The 25,574-nt window shown below is 43.0% G+C and overlaps 1 protein-coding gene across 1 annotated transcript in view; it reads left to right on the top strand.

Moving 5' to 3' along the window:
• The window catches only part of SH3BP4 (SH3 domain binding protein 4), a 55,804-nt gene that overhangs the window by 16,081 nt on the left and 14,149 nt on the right, over positions 1-25,574 (top strand). Inside the window, exon 2 of the mRNA XM_066575704.1 lies at positions 24,366-24,569. Within this exon, the coding sequence (XP_066431801.1) occupies positions 24,452-24,569 (118 nt within the window). The 5' untranslated portion in view covers positions 24,366-24,451. The remainder of the gene's footprint in view (positions 1-24,365; positions 24,570-25,574) is intronic.

Consider the following 25,574-nt stretch of genomic DNA (forward strand, 5'->3'; position numbering starts at 1 on the left):
TGAAAGTCAATGACATAGCAACAAGGAGCTGATTAGTGGGAGCGTAGTGCTGGAGTGTGTGTTGAATATTATAAAGAAGTGTCAGCTGGGGGGGGGGGCCTCCGCTTTTTTCTACAGCATCACACAATTATCCCGCCCTTCCGCCCCATTTTTAGTGTTTGTCCATCCTTTTAGCGAGCATCTCTAAATGGGGGATTGCCGCCGGGTGAGCAATTAAGGTGGTTTAAAGTTTGGTGATTTGATAGTAGACCTAAGTATGTAGGACTGGGTCTACTTCGGTATATATTTATGATGAGTTGTGTTAATTGGTAACCCCCGTTTTAAAATAAATGTCACGGCCATTAAAATCCATAAGAGGCGTCCGTGTCATATATTCTAGGTATTGTTTAAATGGAGCATAAGATTCCATGTCTCTTTTCAAGCATAAACCTTTAATTTGCTTTATAGTTTCCAGTAACATTCACTCCATGTGTTATTGGCCGAGTCGCCGCCATAGCGTTCCTCCGGCTTATATGGAGTTGCCTGCTGTTGTACAGTCATGTGAGATCTCTGACTTTAGGCATCTCCCTGCAGTAGCACCTCATTAAAGGATTGTGGTGCTTGTCCAGGCAGTGTGGGATCCTGGAAGGGAGAGGGTGCGGGTACTCCTCTTTCTCTTTTGATGAGAGGATTAAGGACTGATTCCCTTGCCCTCTGAGATCTTAGATCCATCCTTTTTGCTGCTTCCGAAATAAGTTTAACCTTTTGCTGTCTGGCAGTTTTTTTACATTTTTGGCTTACTACCAGCTGCAGGATGAGACTTTTCATTTCCTCAGTACTCATGTTGTTTATATAAAGATATTCTTAACTTAGTACATTACTCATTGATGTAAACGTGTATTATGCCAGGCATTTTCTAATTCTTGCCAGCCCTTTTACTAACTGCATCTAAAAGCTCTGAAGGTTAAGCTGTCATTAAGTATTTTTATTGCAGAGTGATGTTGTATTAATATTTACCTCCTCAATGATGCATAGAATGTTCTAGAATTTCTAGCCAGTAGTCTTTGCTTTTTGGTCTCTCGCTTGCTGGCAGCTCTCTCCTGTTGGCTTGAATTGGAGTGAATTGAAATGTCAAGCACGGCCACTAATGAAAGTACTGTGCCTAGCAAACAATCAGCTGATTGGTGGAGGTCCAACTCCTGACACCCATGCCAATCATGCAACATCGCGCTTCTGTAAAACACCCTTTTAAGGTATGGTCACACCTTGCGGAACTGCTATGGATAATCGTGACCAAGCTGTTTGAACTCAAGGGCTGACAACCGCATCAAAATCCAAAGGGGTAATCTCCAGCATGAATTGGCATGCTGTAAATGTACATTTTCAGCACAGGTCAACGTATGCTATGCATATTTTTCTGCCGTATGTGGATGGGGTGTACTGAAATGCCATAGACATTCCATTTTGTACTGTAAAATGCTGCACAGCTTTCTCTCAGAAGTAAGGAAGTTGATGGAACTTGGATTCGAACCTGCACACCAGTGTGCTAGAACGGAAGGCTGCAAGATTGGGGCTGCAGAGACTTAATCCCTGTTATTTCTTCTCTGTGCAGATGGATAGCAATATTGGCATGTGTCAAGAGAGTTGGGTTAACGGCCTTTGCAATTAGGTGTGAGAATTACGAGGTGGGCAATAGACAACAGGTTGGAATTGAGAATCCCATACATACTGTCACTTGTGAAAGGTGGCAGAAGCCCTTTGTGGAAAAAAATGTCACTGAGAGTAGCACTCGAACCTCTCTGCAAAAATAGTCCAGAATTTTGGGGAGCGAGGGAGATCTCTGCCTCTGAGTCAATGACTAATGTCTAGGATTTGGCTTCCGTACGTGGAAAGTTGATGCGTCGTCATTCCAATGCTTATTGTAGAACAACCTGTATGTGTTATCCCCTCCTTGGTATTCCCAGTCCTTTTTGAAGGTTGAAGAGGACTGGGTAGATCAGATGGTTCTTGTATGTCCAGTTTGACACACTAGACCTTGGTACCATACGGTACACAGGTTAATTAAAAGGCGTTCCATTAAGATGGACAGTAACTGCTTTCAGGGGTCCGTGGACCTTCTCTCTCAACTCCCATGACTAATGTGAATAGTGGCTCTGCTTGGTTACTCTTCTTCCCAAGATTGTCAGACTATTCCTTAAAGCAAAGAACACACAGTACCGATACATATAAAGCTATAATTGCCAAGTTACAGGGTTGGTATTCTAGTAGGCAATCTGCTTTACGTGAACTCTCAGACTTGGAGGCAGCTCTGAAATTGGGGTCGGAAATTTCAATCTGGCTTGTTGTCAAACACCAGCAAGTCAATAAGTCCACTCTGAACTTCTTAATTCGTAACCAATGGGAAACAAAAGTATATTTGATATTCTTAAATGGAGCAGGCATTTTAGATCCTCTTTATCCAAGTATTTGTCTACTTGCTAGGTGCAGCCATTGTTGGTATTGCTTAGTTCTTTTTCAATGGAAGGCTTTAAGCTAGGATGTGTATTCGCCATGGCAGAAAAAGTGTCAGAGGTTACCCTGGTTCACGTGCACCAACCGTGGCTTACCAAGACCCCAGAGGATTTCATTTAGTGTCTATAGGGCAGACTGAAAACTGCCTACCTTGAGGAGACCCATATTGAACTGGACATCCTTGGCTATCTTTGAGATCCTTCATTGTGTCTGGTGAACACTGCAAAAATACGTCCTTTTTATCTAGTCTACATGGTGCATATCAAAGCTGTTTATTACTTTAGGATCACCTAGTGTGTTAAGGAGTTGGTTCCAATTTTTTATGAAGAAAGCGGGTACTGTTGTAACGCTTAACACTTGCTCCATTAGAAGTACAGCAGCTGCTTGTGCTGCAGCCAAAGGGGTATCCTTCCAACTAGACCTCCTGGATGGTCGTTTTAAGAGATCCTTTAAGTTCTACTGGCGGTCTTCTGAGGCTAAACATCTTGAGTTTGAGTCTGGGTTACCCCCTAGGTGTGTGCTGTTCTACTTACCAGTTTGTGCTTTGGCAAAACAGTCACCAAGCGCTCGGTTCGGTTTACAGGAATCTATGACCTACAAATGGTATCTGCTCTAGGGATAAGGACTGCCACCTAAGATAGCAACCCACTCTACCTCCAACCCATGGATTGGCCTTGGGTTGTCCTACGGTTTGGTGACTGTTGGTTCCTTTCATATGTTACAGGTCAGTCAGTGAGCCAGATTTGCCCAGTCTGAAGATGTACGAAAGTGGTGGAAGTTGACATCCTTGGTTTTTCCAGCCTGGGATTTAAAACTGAGGGATTTTTCTAAAAGTAGACCTAAGAGGAATATAGGCTGTATTCTCGAAGCATGAGTACTCTTCAGCAGGCTATGTAGTAGTAATGTTCTGTTTTCCTTCTTCAATAAAGTCTCCTGAGAATCTCAAGTTTTTAGTGTGCCTTCTCACTTCTAGAAATTTTCTTGTTCTTTTAGGCTGAATTCACACAGACTATTATCGCGCACGAGTTCCGTCCTATTGCGACATTATTGATTTTTCTCTTACATTGAAGCTGCAAGATTGAAAGATTGCTGCATGTGTTAGTTTTGAGGGCAATCACCCACAATGAATTGCTCATTAATTTCAATGGGATCATTTAAAAAAAAAATTGCATTGTACTCGCATGTCAAGCGCGATATGATTTCTAACATTGAAACTATTAAAATTAGAGAAGTTGATGGCCATCATGACTCATTGGGAAAAATTTTCAGGAGGCTGGGTGGTACCAGCCAATCAGCTCAGCGCAGACTACTAATGCACAGTGTGGTTCGGCTGTGTTGAAAGATAGACTAGCAGCCCCATTAAAAGATGGGTCTATGGCCCTAGGCACACAGAGAGGGGACTAGGTAATATAAACCGCCCCTCCTGCCGGTCCTCAGACAAACTTGTTCAGCTGTAAAAATACACTTCACTTTTTTTTCTTTCTTTCAAGATCAGGACTCGTTGATGAAAAGAATACTGTAGTACATTTTGTTATCTTGAACAGATGTTCCCATCCTGAAACATGAATGTTGATGGATTTTCTCTTGTGGTATGCAAATGATAGGTGGACTCTCTGATAGGCGGTGCGCTTCCAGCTCACGTCTGGGCTCTGTTGCCTTTAACCCTGCTCCCTGGAGTTTTCACTGATGCCTCCAGCTCTGGATGCTGAAAACCTCTTGCATCTTAAGTATTCTGCATCTGTGTCGCATTGAGGGATCTGGCTTGCGTGGCGTGACACAGTGAATGACATCGCGCACATGCACCATACTTGCTGTGGCATATGATACTTGAAACGCAAGACTTCTCCATAGGCCATAGGTGGAGATGGCAATCAAGACTCCAGGGGGTGTGTTCAGAGGCAAGAGATGGGAAAGAACCAGAGGTGGACGTAAACCGCCCATTAGACAGTCCATCTGTCAGTTGCATATCAGACGGGAAGCGTGTCGATATTCTGGATAGGTTCAAAATAATGAAGGTATCATTCTAATCATCAGCAAGTCCCACATCTTACAATATAATTAGTTTATACTGCCAAAATGAAGTAAGGCTTCCTTTTAAAAAGAGAAAACATTGATGATGGGTCAAGAATCTGCAGATAGTATCTTAAGGGCAGATTCACGGAACGCATTTTACCTTGATTGTGATAACTTTCTGCACCGTGATATCTCAACCCATTAGAAAGCTATTGCACTCAACATAACAAGACATATGGATAAATTAACCTCCTATTTCAAGCACAAACATGAAGCGATATATATCCGTATATAGTGGATACATTACCAGTGGATATAAGTAGCCAACTAAAGTTCAGTTACTTTCATTGGCATCAGTGGGGTGAAACGACCGGAAGTTTGTGCATTGGCGGGCCCACAGGCGCTCGCGAAGGGGAAAGGCAGAACAAGGGTGCTGGAAACTGTGCGAAAGAAGTGATCTTAGAGGGCAGACGGGCGCTTCCAGAGGCCAGAAGTGTACATAGTCATAGTTGACATTTTGATGTATGATGCCCCTAATTGTAGCCAGAAAACGCAACGTCCATGGTAGCCACAGCAAACTGCTGTGCACAGTCAAATTATAGACTTTTTTTTAGTATGTTTGGATGTATGTGTATATGTATATCATATAATCACACTGAGAGCTCATTCACACGGGCATATGAGTAAAATATGTGTGTTAATTATTTTGTTTGTTTTTTTTAAATTCACCACTCTGTTCAAAACGGGAGTTCGTATAGAAATGGTGACCATGCGCGATGTATTGCGTCTGGACAGCATATCATACGCTAGGAAACTATACATGTTCCAGCACTTTGTTTAGCACCTTTTTGGGACCAGAGTGTCAAAGTGGAAAATCTCAAACCTCTCTTGTGCGTAGTCTGGAGAATTCACTGTAGGGATTTCCTCAAGTGACGTCACATCAAAGAGGTATCTTTTTATTATAATGGTGTAAAAAATGCCCAGAGATCCTGATGTACAAAACCATTTACAATATTGGAACAATGTTTGTTTGCTCCAGTTCCAAGGGCGTTTATGGTGTGCTTCACATATTTGAGGCTGCAGGGGCATTTGAGTAAATGAGAGCTGCGGTTGAAGAAATCTCTCAAAATACGGCGTCCATTTTCATTCTCTATGAAAATCTCTTCTGTTGTGACAGATGTCTAGACAGTGTTTACAGTTGCGTTCTCCACACCGAAATGAGCCTTTAAATTGGTCCACTCATGGTAGACTGTAATCTAGCCAGTGATGGAGTCTTACGTTGGTGAAGGCGGGAGAAAGTTAACATATTTCTAAGAGTTCTATTTCTCAGAAAAGCTACTTGGGGATAAGCGGGAATATTATCTATTAGAAAGAGGTCTCGACGTAGTGTCCCCCAATGTTAAGTATTGAAACAAATGACAAACTGCATCCTGGAGCAATGGTCCCTAATTGATCCAGACCTCTGCAGGCCACTGTTTGGTCTCATGATTAGGCTCTTAGCTGAACGTACTCTTTTGGGCATCCCTTCACCCTAAAACTATGTTTAAGAATATCTGATTGTTAGCTAAACTCCTAGTGCGGTTCCTCCCAACTCTCCTGAACTATCCCTAGAGAATGTTTGGTTTCCATTTTTGTTGCCGGACAACTTGAAAACTCCAAGTAGCTATTTACATCAAAAGCTTTAAAATAGGTCTTTCATATGCATCTGGCTTTCGGATGTGTACAATTGTAGATCCAGAAAGACCATTTAGCTGGCATTAATATTCCCTGAAATTTCCAAACCCCAAGAGTTCTTATTAAGACTATTAAGACCTAAAATCTTAAAGGTCCAATTTGGGACCATCCTATATAATTAGTCATCAATAAATCTATTATAAAACCTAATGTGTGGGTCAGTGATCTATTCCTCAAAATCGCCTATGTAAAGATTTGTAGAACTAGGTGCAAATTTTGTCCCCATTGCAGTCCCTCTAGTCAGTAAATACAAAATTATAAGTAAAGTGAAGCGAATGGGGTTTAACCTAAATATTCTTTGAGTAGGCATCAAGGGAACTATTTATTGCCAAGACTCCCTTCTTGGGGATATTGGTGTAAAGCGATTTGCTATCAAGGGCAGCTTAAAGGTAGGAATTCTTCCACGGGATGGCTTCAATCATGCTCAAAAGTTGAACAGTACCCTTCAAATAGGCTGGTGGATGAATGACAAAGTGCCACAGTTGATGGTGTACATATCTTGACAAGTTGCTTATAATTGAACCTAACCCTGCTATAATCGGGCAGCCCGTAGGGTTAATAAGGGACTTGTGAATTTGGGGCAAAAAATGAAAATGAGGTTTCTGCAGTATTGCAAGTGACTTCTTAATTTCAAGTTGGATTCCCGTCAAGATTTTATAATAGTCATTGTCGCCTAAAATTATTCAAGCCTCCAAGTAAAAAAAAATCCCTATCCCCTATCCCCACAACCTGCACTCCTTTACTTTATCTGCATGTTTAATGATTTCTCTGTTTACCAAGCTTTTCATGGTTGTCATCTGGTCCTTATTTAAATTATGATTGAATTTATTTTTCCTTAAGGCTGATTTACACAACGATTATCGCTCAAATTTCGTCCAAAGGACTGCTTTTGAGTGATAGCCGTTGCGTGTAAATGTGTGCCCATCGTGCACTTACCGTGCACTCTTCGTACATCGCTGAGTTCAGCTCAGCATAAAAGCAGTCGTCCCTGATTAGAGGGACGGCATGCTGTGTTCTCTGCGGGCAGCGCTGATAGCATTGTATGCATCCTGCTGCCCACTGCAGAACAAAAGCGATGTATTTAGAGAACAGACTACCGGCTGTTCTCTAAATACATGCAAATGAAGCACGTTAGCTACTAATGGGCTGATTAGCCCATTAGTACCTAATGCAAAATATCACTCAAAACTGTCAGTTTCTGACGAACTTTGAGCGATCATCTTTGCGTCTAAATGGACCTTAAGATAAAGCTTCGCTCATAACCTTATTGTAGAAACTTTCAATGAATGGTCCTTTATTTTCCACAGGGTTACAATGGCGTAGAGGCTTTAAATTTGTGGCACTAGGCTCTTCAAGCATTAGTTCTATAGCATCCTCCAGCTTGATATGGCGAGTCATTCAATTTAACATGGTGTGTAATGATAAGGATACGATTAAGAGAATCCGCAAAGGTTTCTATAGCAAATTGTCTACGTAGAGTAAGACTTCTAATGAAACAATTCAAACAAGTCGGGCCAGCTTGAAGAACTAAATGACAATCCTACGTGGATACCCTCTTCTAACGCATAATATTCCCGCTCACCCCCAAGGAGTCTTTGGGAGAAATAGAACTCTTAGAAATCTATTAGCTCACCAACGTAAGACTCCACAACTGGCTAGATTAGCTTACCATGAGTGGCCGGTTCTGTTTTTTTGTTTTTTTTTTAAGGTACATTTTGGTGTGGAGAACCTAACTTTAAATGCTCTTTAAACATTTGTCGCAACAGATTCGCAATTTTTTTTTTTTTTCATACGTGGATGAAAACTGACTCCATGCTTTGAGAGATTCCCTCAATTGCAGCTCTAATTTATTTGCTCAAACGCATCGGTGGCCTCAAATATGTGGTCAGCACCATAAGCTCCTTTTCCAACATAAGCAAACAGTATCACTCACGGCGTGCCTGTGCTTCAGGTGGCCACGTTCTTCTGGTCACATGGGTGAGCGTGTGCAGACTCGCCGCTGCACAAACTTCAGGTCGTTTCACCCCACTAACTTTCTTTCGCTGGCTGAAGTTTACTTTCATTGGTATCCATTTATCCATGTGCCCTCTGAAACTCGTCGTACCTACTACATGCTTGGTGGTAAGGTATGGTTTACGATGTCAAGCCTGCAAGGGTAAATGTGGGATAGGAATCGCTCATATGCCACATATTTGCAGTGTAAGCTTATGTCAGCTGGGACAGATTTGGTGTAGAAAGTCCAGTGTAAAATCTACATGAAAAAGCGGAATTCCCCCTTCTTTCGAAGCAGTGGAATCTGCACGTAAAATCAGGAGTTCTAATTAACATGCTGCATGTCCAAAATCTGCTCTGCAAGCCAACTTGTTTTTTTTTTTTTCCCCCAAAGCTTGTTGACCAGCCTTTTAAAATCCCACCCATTTTGCTGCTAATGCAAATGCTGTGGATTTTCATTGTGGAAGGTCCGCATGGAAAATCCACTGCAAATCTGCCCCATGTGAATCCTAAAAGGCCATCTTAATGGCAATGGTTGAGGAGTGCAGGGGCCAATCGTAGACTGTAGGTGATTGACTGGAATAGTCATTTGTGCTGCTCACCATATACAGACATATGGAGGGGCTGGACAGTGATAACGAGGAGCCGATGTCGCTGAGTAGAAAGGGTGCAGATTCATGAAGTCCCAAATCAGACCTGGACTATAATTGCATCAAGAAGCTTTCAAAAATTGACTTCTTGTTATTGGATATGTTATTTCTCTGGTTAAACTCAGGAACTGCTTCGTGTTGAATTAGTTAAACCATCCATGTCGTGCACGCTATGTCAATAAAGTCCCTTGTTCTGACATCTGCTGCTCCTTATTATAGGATCAGGATGACGCTTGTCACCTGCTTAGGATTTGCTGACGTCCAGGTGCTCCCATTAACTCTTGCTCATCCTTCAGGGTAAGGGTGCATTCACACGGGTGACAGCCAGTTGCGCCCGATATTTTCGGACACGACTCGCATCACACAAGACACTCTGTCCGTCCGCTGTGTTAGGTGTGGGAAACCACACTTCTGCATGTTCTATTCTTGTGCGATACTCGCTCAAAAATAGAACATACTGCCATTTGAAGTTTTTATTTTTATTTTTTAAACTTTTTTCCGTCCCACGGCATCGCTGCAAGAGAAAAATGGCCCATGTAAATACAGGCTTTACAAATGGGTTGTATTTTCATGCATCTTGCAACACACAAATAGCACGATTTTCTCGCCATATGAATGCCCCCGCAGTCAGCCTTCTGAGTCTTGTGTGTAACCTGGAGGAATTCCTTTACGGTTGTCCATACCCTCTGTGTGGTGCAAGAGGTCAGTCATCGCTATTTGGTCTGCTGGGTTTCTTATCTTCACCTCTGACCAGCCATAATGAGGCCTCCAAGGTTGGTAGCGGTGGGGAGCGGATACATTGACTTTCAGCCTTTATATGGCAAGTGTACTCCTACTTCAGTTTCCAAGAACTTGCAGGTGTTCGAATACGTGGTGCAACTGAAATAATTAATCACAGTGGACTGCGCTATTACCTTAACAGGAAATTTCTGGAACAGAGCATTTTGTACCGGTTGAAAAGTTTACTTTTAACACTGGCCTGCACGCCGTTTCAATGACTTCTAAATATAGAGGTTAATGGACAGTGTTCATGGGCCAAGTAGAGTTTCTCTGCGGGACGCAGGTGACGATACTGAAAAAATCTGTACTTTATATTTTTTTATTTAGGCTGTGATCATGCGGACCTCATGGTATTCTTTTAACCCCTTAAAGACACACCCTTCCCCCCCCCCCCCCCCTTTTTTTTTTCTCACATTTTTTGTTTTTCCTCCCACCACCTCCTATTTATTTATATAATATATATATATATATATATATATATATATATATATATATATATATATTAAAACTTTTAAAATCATTTTTTACTTAAATTCCCATAATGGACAACACCTTGTGATGCTTTGTTCGCCCCTGCAGCATGATGTAATATCATAGCATTAGATTATACCGTGATCTGACCGGCGATCTATCAAGCCACACCACAGGCATAGCTTGATAAGCAATCTGCAATCGCAGCCCTGGGGCCCTTTCTGAAGCCCCCAGGCTGCCATAGCAACCACATGGCTCCCTACAATTTCATTGCGGCGGGCAATGTGGGACCCTCGGCATTCAATCATGGCATTTAAATGCTGCTGTCAGAATTAACAGTTAGAGGGTAAACAGCGGCGCTGTTTATTAGAGTTGTTGCATCCGGGGAACAGCCTGCTTCTTAACGTGGGGGGACTTACAGTGCTGCCGGCAAATAGATGTGAGTCGGCCCCACCGGCGCTCTTCAGCGCTTACATGTGCGGACCAATGCCTCTCCGCTTTCTCCTTGACGCCCGCTACAAGGGAGCGGAGACTATCATCTTCACACTGCAGCCGCTGGGGACAGTGTCACCGGGGAGAGTGACAGCGGCCCCAGTAAGGGGAGCCCCCGATAATGAGCCCTACCCGTATTTTTTGGGGAGGCTTGAAATATAAGATTTCCCCTAGTTACACTACTTGACAAAAAAACTCACCTAGCCGCCAGCGTGCGGGTCCTCGCGCTGGTCTCCTATGCTGCGGCAGATTGCCGTGTCAGCCTGACCGAGGATTCTCTTTCTGGTAATGGAGTTTTGAATTACCCCGCCTCCTGCAAGCGAGTGCTGTGATTGGATCGAGTGAAAGCCAGAGGCTGGGTAATTCAAAGGGTGTGGAGGGGATCATTATCCTGATGAAAACAAATGATGGTCACACTAAGTGCAAACCAGATGTGATGGCATGTTGGTTTAGTGTGCCTTAAATTTTGACTAAACCGCCAACCTTGTCACCAGCTAAAGCCAAACACCCCCTCACATCACAACTCCTTCTTCTCCATGCTTGATGGTGGAAACCACAGATGTAGAATCTATCCACTCAACTTTTTTGCGCCTCACAAAGACATGGCGTTTGCAAACAAAAAATCTCCAAATTTGACTCATTGGACCAAAATGCAGATTTTAACTAGTCTAATGTCCTTTCCTTGTGTTTTTTGGTTCAAGCAACTCTCTTCTCGTTGATGTTCCTCAGTAGTGGCTTCTTTGCAGCAGTTAGGCCTGATTCTCGCAGTCTCCTCTGAACAGTTATGTTGAGATGTGTCAGTATTTGATCTCTGTGAAGCATTAATGTGGGCTCTGATCTGAGATGATGGTATTTGTGGTTTCTAATGCTGGTGACTCTAATGAACTCCTTTTCTAAAACGTGAGTAACTCTTGGTTTTCCTTTCCCGTGTCGGTCCCCATGATAGCCAGTTTCGTAGTTTTTGGTTTTCATGACTACACTTGTTGATACCTTCACATTTTCTGTATTGACTGACCTTCATGTCCTAAGGTAATGGACTGTCATTTCTCCTTATTTAGTTGAATAGTTCTTGCCATAATGTAGATTATAACAGATGAATTGGGCTAAATGCTGTATGGAACTGGATACCAATCCAACCTCAATGCAACACAACCGATGGTCTCAAACACATGAAAAAGACAGGAAATTCCACAAATTAACTCTTACCAAGGCATACCTGTTAATTAAAAACCATTTCAAGTGACTAACACATGAAGCTGATTGAGTGCTAAGAGTGTGCCAAGTTGTCATCAAAGCAAAAAGGGGGCTACTTTGAAGAATCTAAAATATGAAACATGTTCTGGTTTGTATAACATTCTTTTCTTTCCGACTTCGTACTCTTCATGTATTCTTGAATGAAAAGGTGTGTCCAGACTTTTGACTGTCACTATAAATAGGCTTAATATTTAATCCTGTCGCTAGTGTTCATTACCAAGTGCCTTTGTAAAATATGGTTTGTACAATAGACTGTCCGGCAGCATTTTATGGTGAAATCTGATGTTTTGTCTGTTTCCCACAATTAGAAGGCTGAGTTACCCTGGAGACCCCCTGGAGGGGGGCTAGAATTTGGGTACTGCACACCCACCCAGTCTGACCAGACTATTGAGTATTTATAGCTTTGAGCCATTATGTGTGTGTGTGTGTGTGTGTGTGTATAAAAACCGGAAGGGAGCTAATCCTAAATGGTTACTGAGGGGGAGCAACCAGGCAAGGAGTCTAGCCAGGGGAGACATGAGTGATAAGCTGGATGTTTTTTAAAAGGAAAGGGAATAAAGACTTTCTAGATGCCTTTTCCAAGAGCTTTTCTATTAATGCAAAATAAGGATGCAGGATGACTCTGGGCAAGAGCTCTTTACCCATTTTGTGCCATGACCTAATTTGCTGTAGCCTGTGGAGCCCCCTCGGATACAGTCTGCTGGTGCCAAAGGGTAATGGCTTTTTTGCAGATATCTACAAACATTATTTATCTATAGAACTTGTAAGTATTTACTTATTACATAACAAACCTTTGAAAAAGTCAAAGTCTGGTTTAAAGGGAATTGGTGGTCAGAAAGTGACCCTATTTGTATAGACATTTTTATTTTAAATATTTAAGCACTTTTCATGTTTTTGTCCCCCCCCCCCCCTCCTATTTTCAGTCGCAATCTCTATTTAAAAAAAAAACAAACTACGATCTCGCATTTTCTTGCCACTGACTGAAGAGCCGAATAGGCTCCAGCTTCCTGTTCAATAGAGAATTTTTCAGCACGCGTCTCACTAAATGTACCCTTTACACGGCTGATTGTCACCCGAGTAATCAGTCAGACGAGCGATTGTTGGCCTGTGTACATACAGCCCCCGACAGGGCATTGAGTGAGAAGTTGCTCAGTAGTCGCTAGTCATTCCGTTTCAGAGAGCTGAAATGGACCGATTACTGAGCAACTTCTTGCTCAGTGTAAACAGGAGTCATTTAAAGGGGTTTTCCATGGAAATGCTATCGATGACCTATCCTCAGGAGAGGTCATCAAGAGTTGATTGGCCAGCGTCCATCGCTCGGGACCTCGACCGATCAGCTGCGTGGATGCATGCGGTCAGCGCCACAATAACAGAGGCTGGAGCGGAAGCCTCTGCGCCGACCTCCCATGCCGTGGCCGGCGCTTGTAACTGCAAGTATGGCTCATTGATTTCAATTAAACCCCTTTAAATCTCTGAGCAACAGTTGGTTTACAGTGAATGGAAGTGGGTTGTCAGAATAGATCTCTGGCGGGCTCCGCCTCTATTTTCTGACTATCGCTCCTGTGTAAAAGCGTATCATGTAAGGCTTCCTGCACATGGATGGATTTACCAGCGCTCAAGAACCAATCAGAGCAATCTCTTGCTGGAGGCGGGGTTTTCATTCTCGTTAGCAGTAAGAGATGCTCTGTCAGCACTAACAACCGCATGGTAGCCTGCAGGAACGCGGGAGAGCAGCGGGAGGGACCCGGACGGCGCCTGCTAGGTAAGTTGTGTTTTTTTTTTGTTTGTTTTTTTTTTTCCCCCGAGCTTCCTAGAAAACGCATGCCAACGCTGCTGAAACCGCAGTAATTCTCAGCAGCCTGTAGCTGTAATTGTATTTCCATGCACACCAGTGAAGCCTGAGAATTTTATTGAATTAGCCCTCAAGTTATATCCTTTTTCCTGTTTAATATTAGTAGGCCTTGGCAACAGTGGGATCTAGTGTAGACATACAAAGGATTTAAAGGGGTTCTTCCATTAGGTCAAGCCCTGTCTGCAAGCTTCTGCACAATTAATTGTCCACTGAAGACAAGGTCTTGCTATCTACTACCACTTTTTTCTCCTGCAGCATAGGTAAAATACTTCTGTTGTAGGGAAGAGAAGCTACTCAGGACCCTGCAGTTGGTGTGTTTTTGATTTTGGAGAACATGACTATATATTATGGGATCCTATGCGTCATGACACATGAATTATAAAATACCAATATCTCTACTAAACACACAAACCACAGCATTTGGATTATGAAAGGCCGCGGTGTTTATTTAAAGGGTTACCCAACTTTTCATCATACGAATACTAAGAAAGACCATCAAAATTACAATAAACTTCTAAAATGTCTATGTTGAAATAATCCGTAAGCACTGATTTCTGACAAAAAGGCTTGTAGTCAATTATTAAAAGATTTTCACAGGAGCTCTCCTTCGCTCCTTCTTGTCATCTACCACTTTATCGGACTTTGTTGCAAACTCTTTTTGCGGACGGCAGTAAGGACAGCAGTTTCACCAATTTACCTCTCCTATATATTTCCCTTTAAACTGAAGTATATGAAAACCCAGAGGCGGCAGCCCACAAGTTAGCGCCTCTTTCATACATGGTTAACACCTGTTCCTGTCTTGAAACTGGTCCACAGGCTGGAGATGAACCTGCATTTGACAGCCCAGAATTAGTAGATATACTGGTGGTTAACCTAGCCCCACTCCCTGGATTCCTTTGCAGCGGGTTAGAAAGGGTGAATAAAACATTGTTCAGAGCTGCAATATCTAGTTCACTCTTACTAGGTGCAGGGGAAGAATAGCGTTGCCAGCGGACAGAGACTGACTCTGACCCCCGGGGATCTCGCCATCCTTGGGGTCTTCATCCAGTCCCTGCTGTCACAGCACTTTAAAGCTTTATACCTGTGATGCTGACAGGAGTGGCACCCTCCTATGGTCTGCTTTGCTTCTTGCGGGCAGTAGTGGTGGAGTAGCACCTTGGTTCTCTGCTGACTTTTTCCAGCATGACTGGTGTAGAGGTCATCCACTTATGGTTACGGATCTCTGTGATGTCCCTGTACTTTCCGGCATCTGCTCTAGGTACTTTCCTGCAGAGGGTGGGAAGGGCGCCACTAAGCACTGCTTCGGCCATGCCTTACCCCCAGCTTCTTCAACACAGATGACAAGCTGCCTGAGGAGGTTCCCCATCGCAGTGTGAGACGTCCGATCTTCAATCAACCTCTTGATTCTGGGGTCCCACTTCTCCTCTTCTTATGCGTTCCATGTCTTCACACCAGCTGTTGGACAGCCAGTCCAGCTCTGTCACCAAGCCACCTAATTCTCCAGGCAGATGTTATGGAAAGTGCTTAAGGATTCCTCAGATAACACTGAAATGACCCGTTGACATAGGGAAGTTGCACAAGCACCCTCTTAAATGCTTAATGTGGTTGTTTTTGCCCTCTAATAAGCGGATCCCATGTGACCACTGAAAGAATGTAAGGCCAATGGGACATATAGGAGCAATCTGTGCATACCTTGGGCTGATAAAATTGGACAATCACATTTACAGGTTACATAGAATTGGGTCTATCAAGTAGGTGGTGTTTGTTCTGCCCAAACGTTTCCCTTGATACCAGACATAAACAGTGTTCAGGAGAAGAATAAGCGCATGTTTCCACATAATGTAAAACTTTAAGCGGAAAAACAGGCATTTTGGGTAGAAGATATATTACAAGTTTCTTATCTTCACTATTTGATTTATGAAAAAAAATTGAACTTCTTATCTAGAAAGCAAACCCTGAAGTGGGTCGGAGTCCAGACTTGCTGAATGTCATACAGACAGCATGTTAATCAGTGCTTCTGTCAAATACTTCAGTGCAGGAAGGTTGTGTTGACCCGGTGTCTGAAGGTCTGTGGTATCCATCCTGCTGCTTCAGCCATTGTTCTGCAGTTTCACTGTGTGCACACGCTACGGGTTTATTGTAGCCTGCAGTTTCACTCTACACTTCTGTAGTGGTTTTTTTTTTGTTATCTTGTCTTGTGGTTTTGAATTCCTGGATATCCTTCTAGATTCCTGCTCTTCTTCATTTATTGTCCCTGCTCCTCATTAGGATTTTTTAGGATTTCTCAAGCTAGAAGAAAGCCATCTGGGGTAACAATGTAGTTGTGTTACATGCCGTGTTGGTAATGTGTGATGGGCCAGCGTTATTCTCCATCCAGCAGTCTATTGTCATTGTCCAGGTCAGATTTAGTATCTCACTATTCTATTGTCCATTGTCCCCATAGCATAAATCTCTATGTACTATTGCATCTATTTATATAAAAACTTAGAGGGATGTAGTTTAGAGCTCTTTCGTGATTGGGAGAATTTGTGTTCCTTTTTTTTCCCTCCCCCTTATCATACCTTAGCATAAGGGGTCATTCATATGGGTATATTTGGCATCCATATTACATTGGTAGTTTTTACGGAAGTAATTTGAACAACATAGAACACCACTGATGTTTTCGCACAAAACTCTCACGTATGCGGGAAAAAAAAAAGGTTTTTGGGGTTTTTTGTACAAGAACCGCAATGAATACATGTGCAAAAAAATTCAGATATTTCACGCACTGAAACTGCATGCTCCTGGTCCCTAAGGCCTCCCTCACACAGACGTTTGCAGTAAACGCAGTATTTTTCAACACTGCGTTTCCTGTGATTTTAGCAGTGCTGGCACACGTTATGCCAGCATTTTGGCCAAGGAAGCTGAAAAAAATTTTTTCAAAAATTAAATCTCACCTAGTAGGCGCCGTCCCTGCGGGCTTCGAGGTACTTGTCTGTGCCTGCAGAGCATCTCTTGCTGGTAATTCGGTTTAGAGACTACGCCCCCAGCAAGAGGCAAGATTGCTCTGATTAATTAATCCAGTGCTGGCTGTGATTGGTGCTGGATTTAGCCAATCGGGGCAATCTCTTGCTGGAGGCTGGGTCTTCAAATCCCGTCACTAGCAAAATATCTTCTGACAAGTGCCCAGAGTCCCGAACACCACCTGCATCGGTGAGTATATATATATTTTTTGGTAGTGCAGCTAGCGCTGTGTTTATCGCTGCCGAAAACGCGGCACCAAGTTGTGCCGCGTTTTTAGCAGCGCTACTAACACTGCCTAGTCATTTCAATTGGTGACTCAGGGCTGAAAACGGGCAAAGACAGAGCATGCATCACTGTCGGAAAGTGCAGCATTTTGACGCTTGTGTGAACAGCCCAATTGAAATGAATGGGAGCCTTGTACAGTGTTTAGTGCTGCGCTGAAAAGAACTTATGGTTTCCTATGGGTTCTTTCAGATGAGCGTTTTGTTTTTTTTGACTGAAAAAAACTCGATAGGCTTTTTTTTTTCTTTGACGCTGAGATTTCCCATGGGAGTATATGGGGCTGGCCTGCAAAGGCAGGGGTAGGGAATTTAGCAGCGCCGAGTGCTATTAAACAAAGACAGGTCCTCCCCTGCTGCTACAATTTTTCCCGCTGGGAGAAAAAGGGAGGGGGGAGAGAGTTTAGCTGCAGGGAGTGCTAGAACAATGAAGGGAATTCCGCTTCCTGGCAGTCAAGGGATGTTGGGTGCAGAGTAGAGATGAGCGAACGTACTCGTTAAGGGCGATTTCGCAATCGAGCATCGCTATTTTCGAGTACCTGACTACTCGGGTGAAAAGATTCGGGGGGCGCCGGGGGTGAGCGGGGGGTTGCAGAGGGGAGTGGGGAGGGGGGGGGGAGAGAGAGCTCCCCCCCGTTCCCCACTGCTACCCCTCGCTCCACCACGCTGCACCCCGAATCTTTTCACCCGAGTAGGCAGGTACTCGAAAATAGCGATGCTTGATTGCGAAATCGCCCTTAACGAGTACGTTCGCTCATCTCTAGTGCAGAGCAACATGCCGCAGCTAGCCACATAAACTCATAGAGCATAGCCGACTGGGTCGCGGATATTCTTTGTATACGTGATTTAACGCTCCGATAGACACGCTAAAACAGCGTGGGTATCAAAGTGTTAAACCTGTGCGCTTCATTGTAATATCAGTGGCACAAATCTCACAAACCAGGTAGTCAATGCAACTAGGAATTTGCTGCTGAGATATATTTTTATCCTCCTTTTGAGGACTAGAGGAGTTCTTATTGCCTAATAAAAATCTTAACTGGTTTCTACAATTTACTGTAATTTGTCCAACGCTGTGCTTTAATTGCTGCCAAATTAACCTCATCCCATAAATGTTTAAAGAGTCAAAACGCCTTTCTTATCTACCTTTTTCATGCAATTAAATGTTCTCCATGGTGTGTAAGCTGTCATTTCCAGCTGGGCAGGCTGTAGCGTTCCTAAATGTAACTACTGATGGGAAGTCCAGAATGATCATGGCTTTGTCTCGCATATCTCCCACTTTGGAAAAACTCCTGAAACGGGTAATGGTGCACACACTATTGGCCCGATCGCAGTATGATGTAATGCTGCAGCATTACATCATACCGCAGAAGCAATTTAAAAAAAAAAAAGAGTAAAAATAAGATCAATAACGTTTTACTAATTATTAAAAGAAAAAAAAATAAACAAAAAGTAATAAAAGTTGAAGAAACAAAAAAAAAAAAAACCTTTTGTCATATTTATAATAAAAGAATCTGAATAAAACAGAAATACGGATGCAGCGATACCAAATATGTATAAGTCCAAGTAGAGATGAGCGAGCCTACTTGGCCACGCCCCTTTTTCACCCGAGCACCGTGATTTTCGAGTACTTTCGTACTCGGGTGAAAAGATTTGGGGGGCGCCGTGGGTGAGTGGGGGGTTGCAGCGGGTAGTGGGGGGGAGAGGGAGAGAGAGAGGGCTCCCCCTGTTCCCTGCTGCTACAACCCCCCCCCCCCCCCCCCCACCCCGGCGCCCCCCGAGTCTTTTCACCCGAGTACGGAAGTACTCGAAAATCGCGGTGCTTGATCGAGTAATTACTCGAAACGAGTATATTCGCTCATCTCTATGTCCAATCTATCAAAGTAATGCATTATTTACCCCACACGATGAACCTCTTCAGGAAAAAAAAATAAACGCCAGAAATGCGCTTTTTTTTAGTCTGTCTCCAAGAAAAAAATGCAATAAAATGCGATCAAAAAGTCATATGTATTCCAAAATTGTATCAACGCAAACTACAGGACATCCCACAAAGAAATGAGCCGTCGCACAACTATGTCGACGGAAAAATTAAGAAACTATTGTGCACAGAAGATGGCGGCAGAAAAATAGAGTAAAAAAAAAAATATACAAGTAATATAGCAAGAAAACAAACAAACAATAGTTTGGTGTCGTAGTAATCATACGGATTCATAGAATATAGTTATCTTTTTATCATTTTTGTTGCAGTTTGTCCACCGTAGAAGCAGGACGCACCGAACAATGGCGGCATTTTATTTATTTTTTTCCATTTCTCTCCACTTAAAATTTTTTAAAAGTTTTTCAGTACATTTTATGGTACATTAAATAGCACCATTGAAAAATACAACTCGTCCCATAAAAAAGAAGCCGTCATACAGCGACGTCGATGGATAAAGGAGTTATTTTTTTTAAAGGGGGGAGGGAAAAAAATGGAAAAATGAAAAAAAGAGAAAAAACTTTGTTACTAAGGGGTTAGTGTGTGTGTGTGTGTGTGTGTGTGTGTGTGTGTGTGTGTGTGTGTGTGTGTGTGTCCCATCTCAAAGTAACCTTTGAAAAACAAAGATGACTGCAGTGCTTCTTTGACTACCTGATGCACACTGTGCATTAGTATACATCTCTAGTCTAAGATACTACATGAGGCTCTCACTGGCCAGTGCTGCCCCTGTGAGTAGTACTGGCCAATCAAAGCAGTGTATAGTGTCTTAGACTACTGATACATCCTAAGGGCTTATTCAGACGACCGTATATCGGCCGGGTATTCACACTGGCCGATATACAGCGTGTCTCTCTGCAGGGGGAGGAGGCTGGAAGAGCCGGGAGCAGCGCACTGAGCTCCCACCCCCTCTCCGCCTTCCCTCCACCCCCTCTCCGCCACTCTGCACTATTTGCAATGAGACTGGGCGGGGTGGGGCTAAGTTTTCGGAATTAGCTCCGACCTGTCCCACCTCACCTCATTGCGAATAGTGTAGAGGGGCGAAGAGTTGCGGAGAGGGGGCGGGAGCTCGGAGCACTGCTCCCGGCTCTTCCAGCCTCCTTCTCCCAGAGAGGGACGCCGTGTATCGCTGGCGTGAATACGCGGCCGATATACAGTCGTCTGAATAAGCCCTAATACAGTTTTCATCAGATTATCTAGAAGCGGTGCGACCATGTTTGTCCAGGACCAGAGGATCCTGGAGTTTTATGGTGGAGCCACACGAAGACTTGTGTATACATGTTTTTTGTTTTTTTTGCCACTCCATGTGTATGATATTAATGAATACTTTGTATGAAAGTCACATGTAAATCTCATGCAGATTAATTGTACCTACAACATCAAATATTTCTAGGAACTCAGACGATGGCACAGCAGTTGCTTTCAAAGTTGCAGAGCTACAAAGTCTGTATGTCGCTACACTGTGGCCAACACCGGACCAATCCTCTTTTTTGCAAATTGACTACAGCTAAAAGCAGTCATTGCTAATGGACACATGGTAAACTGTTGTTCAGCTGCATGGTAATTAACAACAGAACTTCTTAAGCTTAAGTCAGTTTGAAAACTGCTCTGATCTTCATGTTGGTGCAATTTTTGACTGCACTGCAAAAATGCCTTGACCACAGTACAGCCACAACGTGTGAACTTTGCCTCCATGTCTACCAATAACATACATTCTTATTAACCCTTTGCAATCCAATTACTACAAGGGTTTCCTAGAGGGCTCTCTCTTCCTGCCATTATACAATGGCGCCATCTGCTGGCTAGAGCCAGTACTGCTGTATGGGACATGCTGGACAGGCCCCTGACAACAGAGTGGGCAGTAATACAGTGTAAGAATACCCTGCCGGATGTCTTCGAAGTTGTACAGCCTTCAATCAGAATGTCTTCAGAAGTGGATTGGAAAGGGTTAAATAAAATACAAGCTTTCCAATTCCAATGAATTTTGACAACCTATTCAATAAGTGGAGAATTGCATGCTAGTCCACAGAACTGTAAACTTGATCAGTGCTTGTCACCATCCCACATCTCTCCTTTTTAGTAACCAATGTACAGTTTCTTTCCCCAGAGACTCAATGTTGCAAGAGTTCAGATTTAGAATAGTACAAGTGTTCTTTTCTGTTGCTTAGCCTCCTTGTCCTAGACGAATCCCATTATCACCTGCCTGGGTGTTAAGAAAATTAATAGTCAGTGTTTTGGCACATGCGACATCTCGGGAAGTTTGCAACTTGCAAACCTCCCAATTTTCTTCAGTTTATTCCTGCTATAAACATCCTTTCGGATGAAAGAATACTGCTTACATTTGTGTATTAACCAACTTGTATCCAGCCAGCACAAAATATGCATTTACACACCACAGCTATAACAAAGCACATTCCATCTGCCTGACATTGCAAAATGATGGGGCCCATGGGCAAGCAACCGCAGCGAGTCCTGCCAAAATACTGCTTTTCCCGAACCACCTGGACACTAGAATATAACCTGCTTACCACTTCAATTAATTCTCTAAAATGCTGAAAATGACTTTGAGATTCTTCCTTAAAAAAATACAAAAACATAAAACTTCTTGATCCCCACAATCTTTGTGATTTAGGATGTGTGGAAGAAGTGTTTTTGCTTTTGGGGAGCCAGATTTCCTATATGACCTGCTACTTGTGTTTGTTAGTGGAGAACAGATATGTGTCTGATTGTGGGTAACATAATATGTGTCACCCATCACATTCAGAGGATACATCATCATCATCGCAACATCATCATCATCGCAACATCATCATCATTTTTGAATTAAAGGGAGGGTTTGCTTTCAACATGAGGGATAAAGAATTCCTTAATATTTCCTAATATCCAAAATCCTATCCTTTTTTGTGTTCAATTTTCCTTCATTTTCCAGTACATTGCGGAGTCTGTATGATGCTTTTGCATGGATTTATCACATGAAGTGTGTTGTGGGGAGACCTGCACTCCTGTAAGGTACTGATGATGATCTCTCAGCTCCTGCCACACAGGAATAATAGAGGAGATCCTCCTAAATGTATGCTTATGGTATGTAGGTGAATATAGAAGGTAACTATGATTAAACTGTTCACCCTATAGCCCTAGCTAATGCTGGGCTAATTGCATCATGGGATAGATGTGAAACTGCATGTACAGAATCTAACTCTCAAGATGATGGCTGATAGAGGGCTATATTGGATGGAAGTGTCTGGAGTACACTCATTCCCAACTTGTGCTTTTTGTAGTGGCCCAGAGTTGGGGTGTCTTTTGATTAGGTGTATGTCTGTCTTGTGTAAACTGTCTTGTGTGGATCTGTGTTCTATGTAAGTGCTAACGAGCTTTGTTGTGGCAAATCTGTCTTGCCTGATAGCATTGTTTCCCCATGGAGAACAAAGGATCTGAGCTCAGATAATAGCCTCAGGCTTTTAGCTGCATTCAAGGAAGGCTTCATTGTCATACATAATTGGCATTTAAGTAGCTGAGAAGCCAATTATTTTTTATGCAAAATAATCCCTCAAAGCTGTCCTTTGAGGGATCTTTGAGCGATTATCTGCTAGTGTAAATGGGCCTTAACAAAGTTGAATCAGAAGAAAGCCTGCCAGAAGTGTTGTGTCTGAGACTGACAACTTGCTTTTTACTTGTAAAATCAAAGTTGGACTAGTTGAGTAATGCAAAACCACGTACCTCTGGTTTGAAAACTATTCCCTTGTCTGTGGCCTTTTTTTTTTTTTTTTCTAACAAGCAACCGTTTGCTTGAAAAGAAATACTGGCGTCATGTGACAACACTATTAGGACTGATTATCATCGTTTACAGTTGCCCGTTCTTTTTTAGCGCGACCGAGCTGGGCCATGTTTTCCGCCATTGTTGGGGAGAGATCACAGAGCCACCTGTGACAACCATCTTGAGGGCTCTGTGGTCTGACCCACAACGACCAGCCTCCGCCTGGACGGAGCACTTTCACTTGCTTATTATGAAAAATGTATACAGCTATTTTCTGGGGAAAAACCTGTTTGTTGCTATGGCTTCTCTGAACCAAGCATTTCTACAAAAAGTTAGCAAAACTCCTCTTGTGAGAATACTAGTATGTAGTAGTGCATGGTAAGGAAAAACACATGCTCTTACTTTTCCTATTGAAGTCAATGGTCAGCTGCGAACTACTATAGCAGTACTATCGATGAGTGGAGCATGTCAGAGGTTCTTCTCCTAGCAATGTTGCCAGGAGATCACTTGGTAAACTTTACGGAGGAGTTGCCTTGAAGCGCACTCAGACCCATATGGGCACTTTTTTGATTCCCTTCTATAAAGCAGGGCAATGATTGTAATCCATCTACCAGTGGAATACTTATCTGCTGTTTTGTCAATGAGGCTATTTACCTTACAGGTGTGAAGGTTATATCAATATTGTACTTTCTCGGTACATCATAAAGATAAATGAATATTGCCGTGAAATGATTACCTGTCATATGTTTACATAGCTTTGAGTGTTAGCAGATTACTAGACTGTACACTGATGTACAGTAGCATCCCTTTACGCTAGAGATAAAATACATTACTAATGAAGTTTTGGGTTGGAGCCACCTGAATTGATATAAGCAAATTTATTTAATTTGTCATCATATAATCCAGGGTGTTTGCAGCCGAGAGCGGCAATATGATCTGCACTGGAAAGGGAGGCTTCTTGACTGGCTTTATAGGACTATGTGTATGAGGACTAACGTATGGTGAGAAGATAAAACAGTTACCATGACCGGTGAAGTAGTGGAAGTGGCTGAGTGGGTAGGATTTATTGCAGTTGTTAAGATCTAGAGATGAGCGAGCACCCAAATGCTGGGGTCCGCGTTATTCGAGTCGAGCTTTTCGTAAAATTCGAAAGCTCTACTCGAGTAATGAACCCCATTGACTACAATGGGAGACTCGAGCATTTTTGTATGTGTGACGCCGGGTGCAGAGCATTTTTTTTTCTCCCTCTCCCTCTCACAAGCCGCCGACTTACCGATGCTCATGCGCTTATTCTCTTCCAGTTTCTGCAGGACTAAAAATCATTGTTGGCTCGTTCTCTTATTGTTCCGTTTAAACATTTATGTTCAGTGTTTCACATAGGAGAGTGAACAGTGAATGATTCCCGTTGAATGAATCCATGATGAATCTGCCTGTCTAAGCAGGCTGCAGGAGCGCGAAAGAGCTGGTAATGACGTCACCAGCGCGTTCGCTTGTGCAAATGAGAATTGTGCAGTGTCAAAACGCCCTTACTATTGAAATCAGTCTCTTCAGCAAAACTGTGATTGTGTGTAAAACGCAATTTGAAAAACTTTAAATTACTTAACGAGCTTTACCTTTTTCACTTTTTCTTCAGCTGCCTCCCATTTCTACGCTGGGTATTGTGAAAGTTAACTAAGAGGAGGATATGTTGTCCTGAGCGAGGAGAAGAGAATCAGAAAGATGGCTGCGCAAAAGATTCGGTCTGCTAATGCTAATGGCCTGCCACGCTGCAAGTCAGAGGGAGCGCTCATTGATATTGGTGGTAGCGTACCTGATCAAAGCCTTAGTGATGTCAAAGGTGAGCTACATAATGTATATTGTATGTCTGCATTGGTATAAAACATATGCGAAATATAAAACTGAAGTGGACCTGACATGGTTGTATGATCAAGTTCTTAATTCCCTAAGGCCGCTTTCACATGAATATGGCAAAGCACCACGATTTCAAATGCCGCGTTTTTACTTTCGTTTCCAGACGCAGCTCCCTGCGGCCAACAGTTTGTTTTAGTGCACCCAATCATTGTGATGGGTGATAAGGTATGCCAAACGGGCTGGAACCCCCCCTCCCCTCGTTCCCCGCGGCAGAATATTGCTGGCAATATTCCGTCACGGCCGTGGACAGGGTCCTTTCTCTGAAAACTCTATATGTAGCAGTCAAAGTGGAAATGTAATAACTGATTGATAGAGGGAGTTGATAACATGAGGAAAAATTCATGCCACCCCTCCCCTGTGACAGGGAGATATACATAACAATCTCAGATCTTCTCTGCTGCCGCTGATCTCCCTTCTCTCTCTCATCGCGCACAACTGATAAATAACAGCTGTAAATTCAGTTTTCCCTGCTCCACTTCAAATGGCTGTAGCTCCGATTCTGGAAGGGCTATGAAGTTGCCTTTGTGTCATTTCAAAGCCAAGAATCTTAGCTTTAAAATGACACCAAAAAACATGATGATAGCCCCGATAGAACCGGAGCTCCAGCTGTTTAAACTAGAATGAGTTCTTTCAAGTCCAAAACTGTAATGTTCTTTTTCCTCAGAACGAACTGAGCTCATCCAAAACTGCTCGGGGTTAGAGTGCATCTCATTACAAAATCTACACACCTGCTGCATTTTCCTGCATGTGAGGATTGCAAGAAAGTTGTTTTTTTTTTTTTCCTTATTAAAGTGTTATTCCCTTAGCGCACATGTGTCAAACACAAGGCCCGCGGGCCGAATCCGGCCCGCTGCCTCGTTTCATGTGGCCCGCGGCGTGCCGACGCTGCTCACCACTAAGCTATTACCAGCTGGAGTGCTGCAGCTCCCCG

Source organism: Eleutherodactylus coqui, chromosome 8 (genome assembly GCF_035609145.1).
Source record: "Eleutherodactylus coqui strain aEleCoq1 chromosome 8, aEleCoq1.hap1, whole genome shotgun sequence".
In the NCBI taxonomy this organism is placed as follows: Eukaryota; Metazoa; Chordata; class Amphibia; order Anura; family Eleutherodactylidae; genus Eleutherodactylus; species Eleutherodactylus coqui.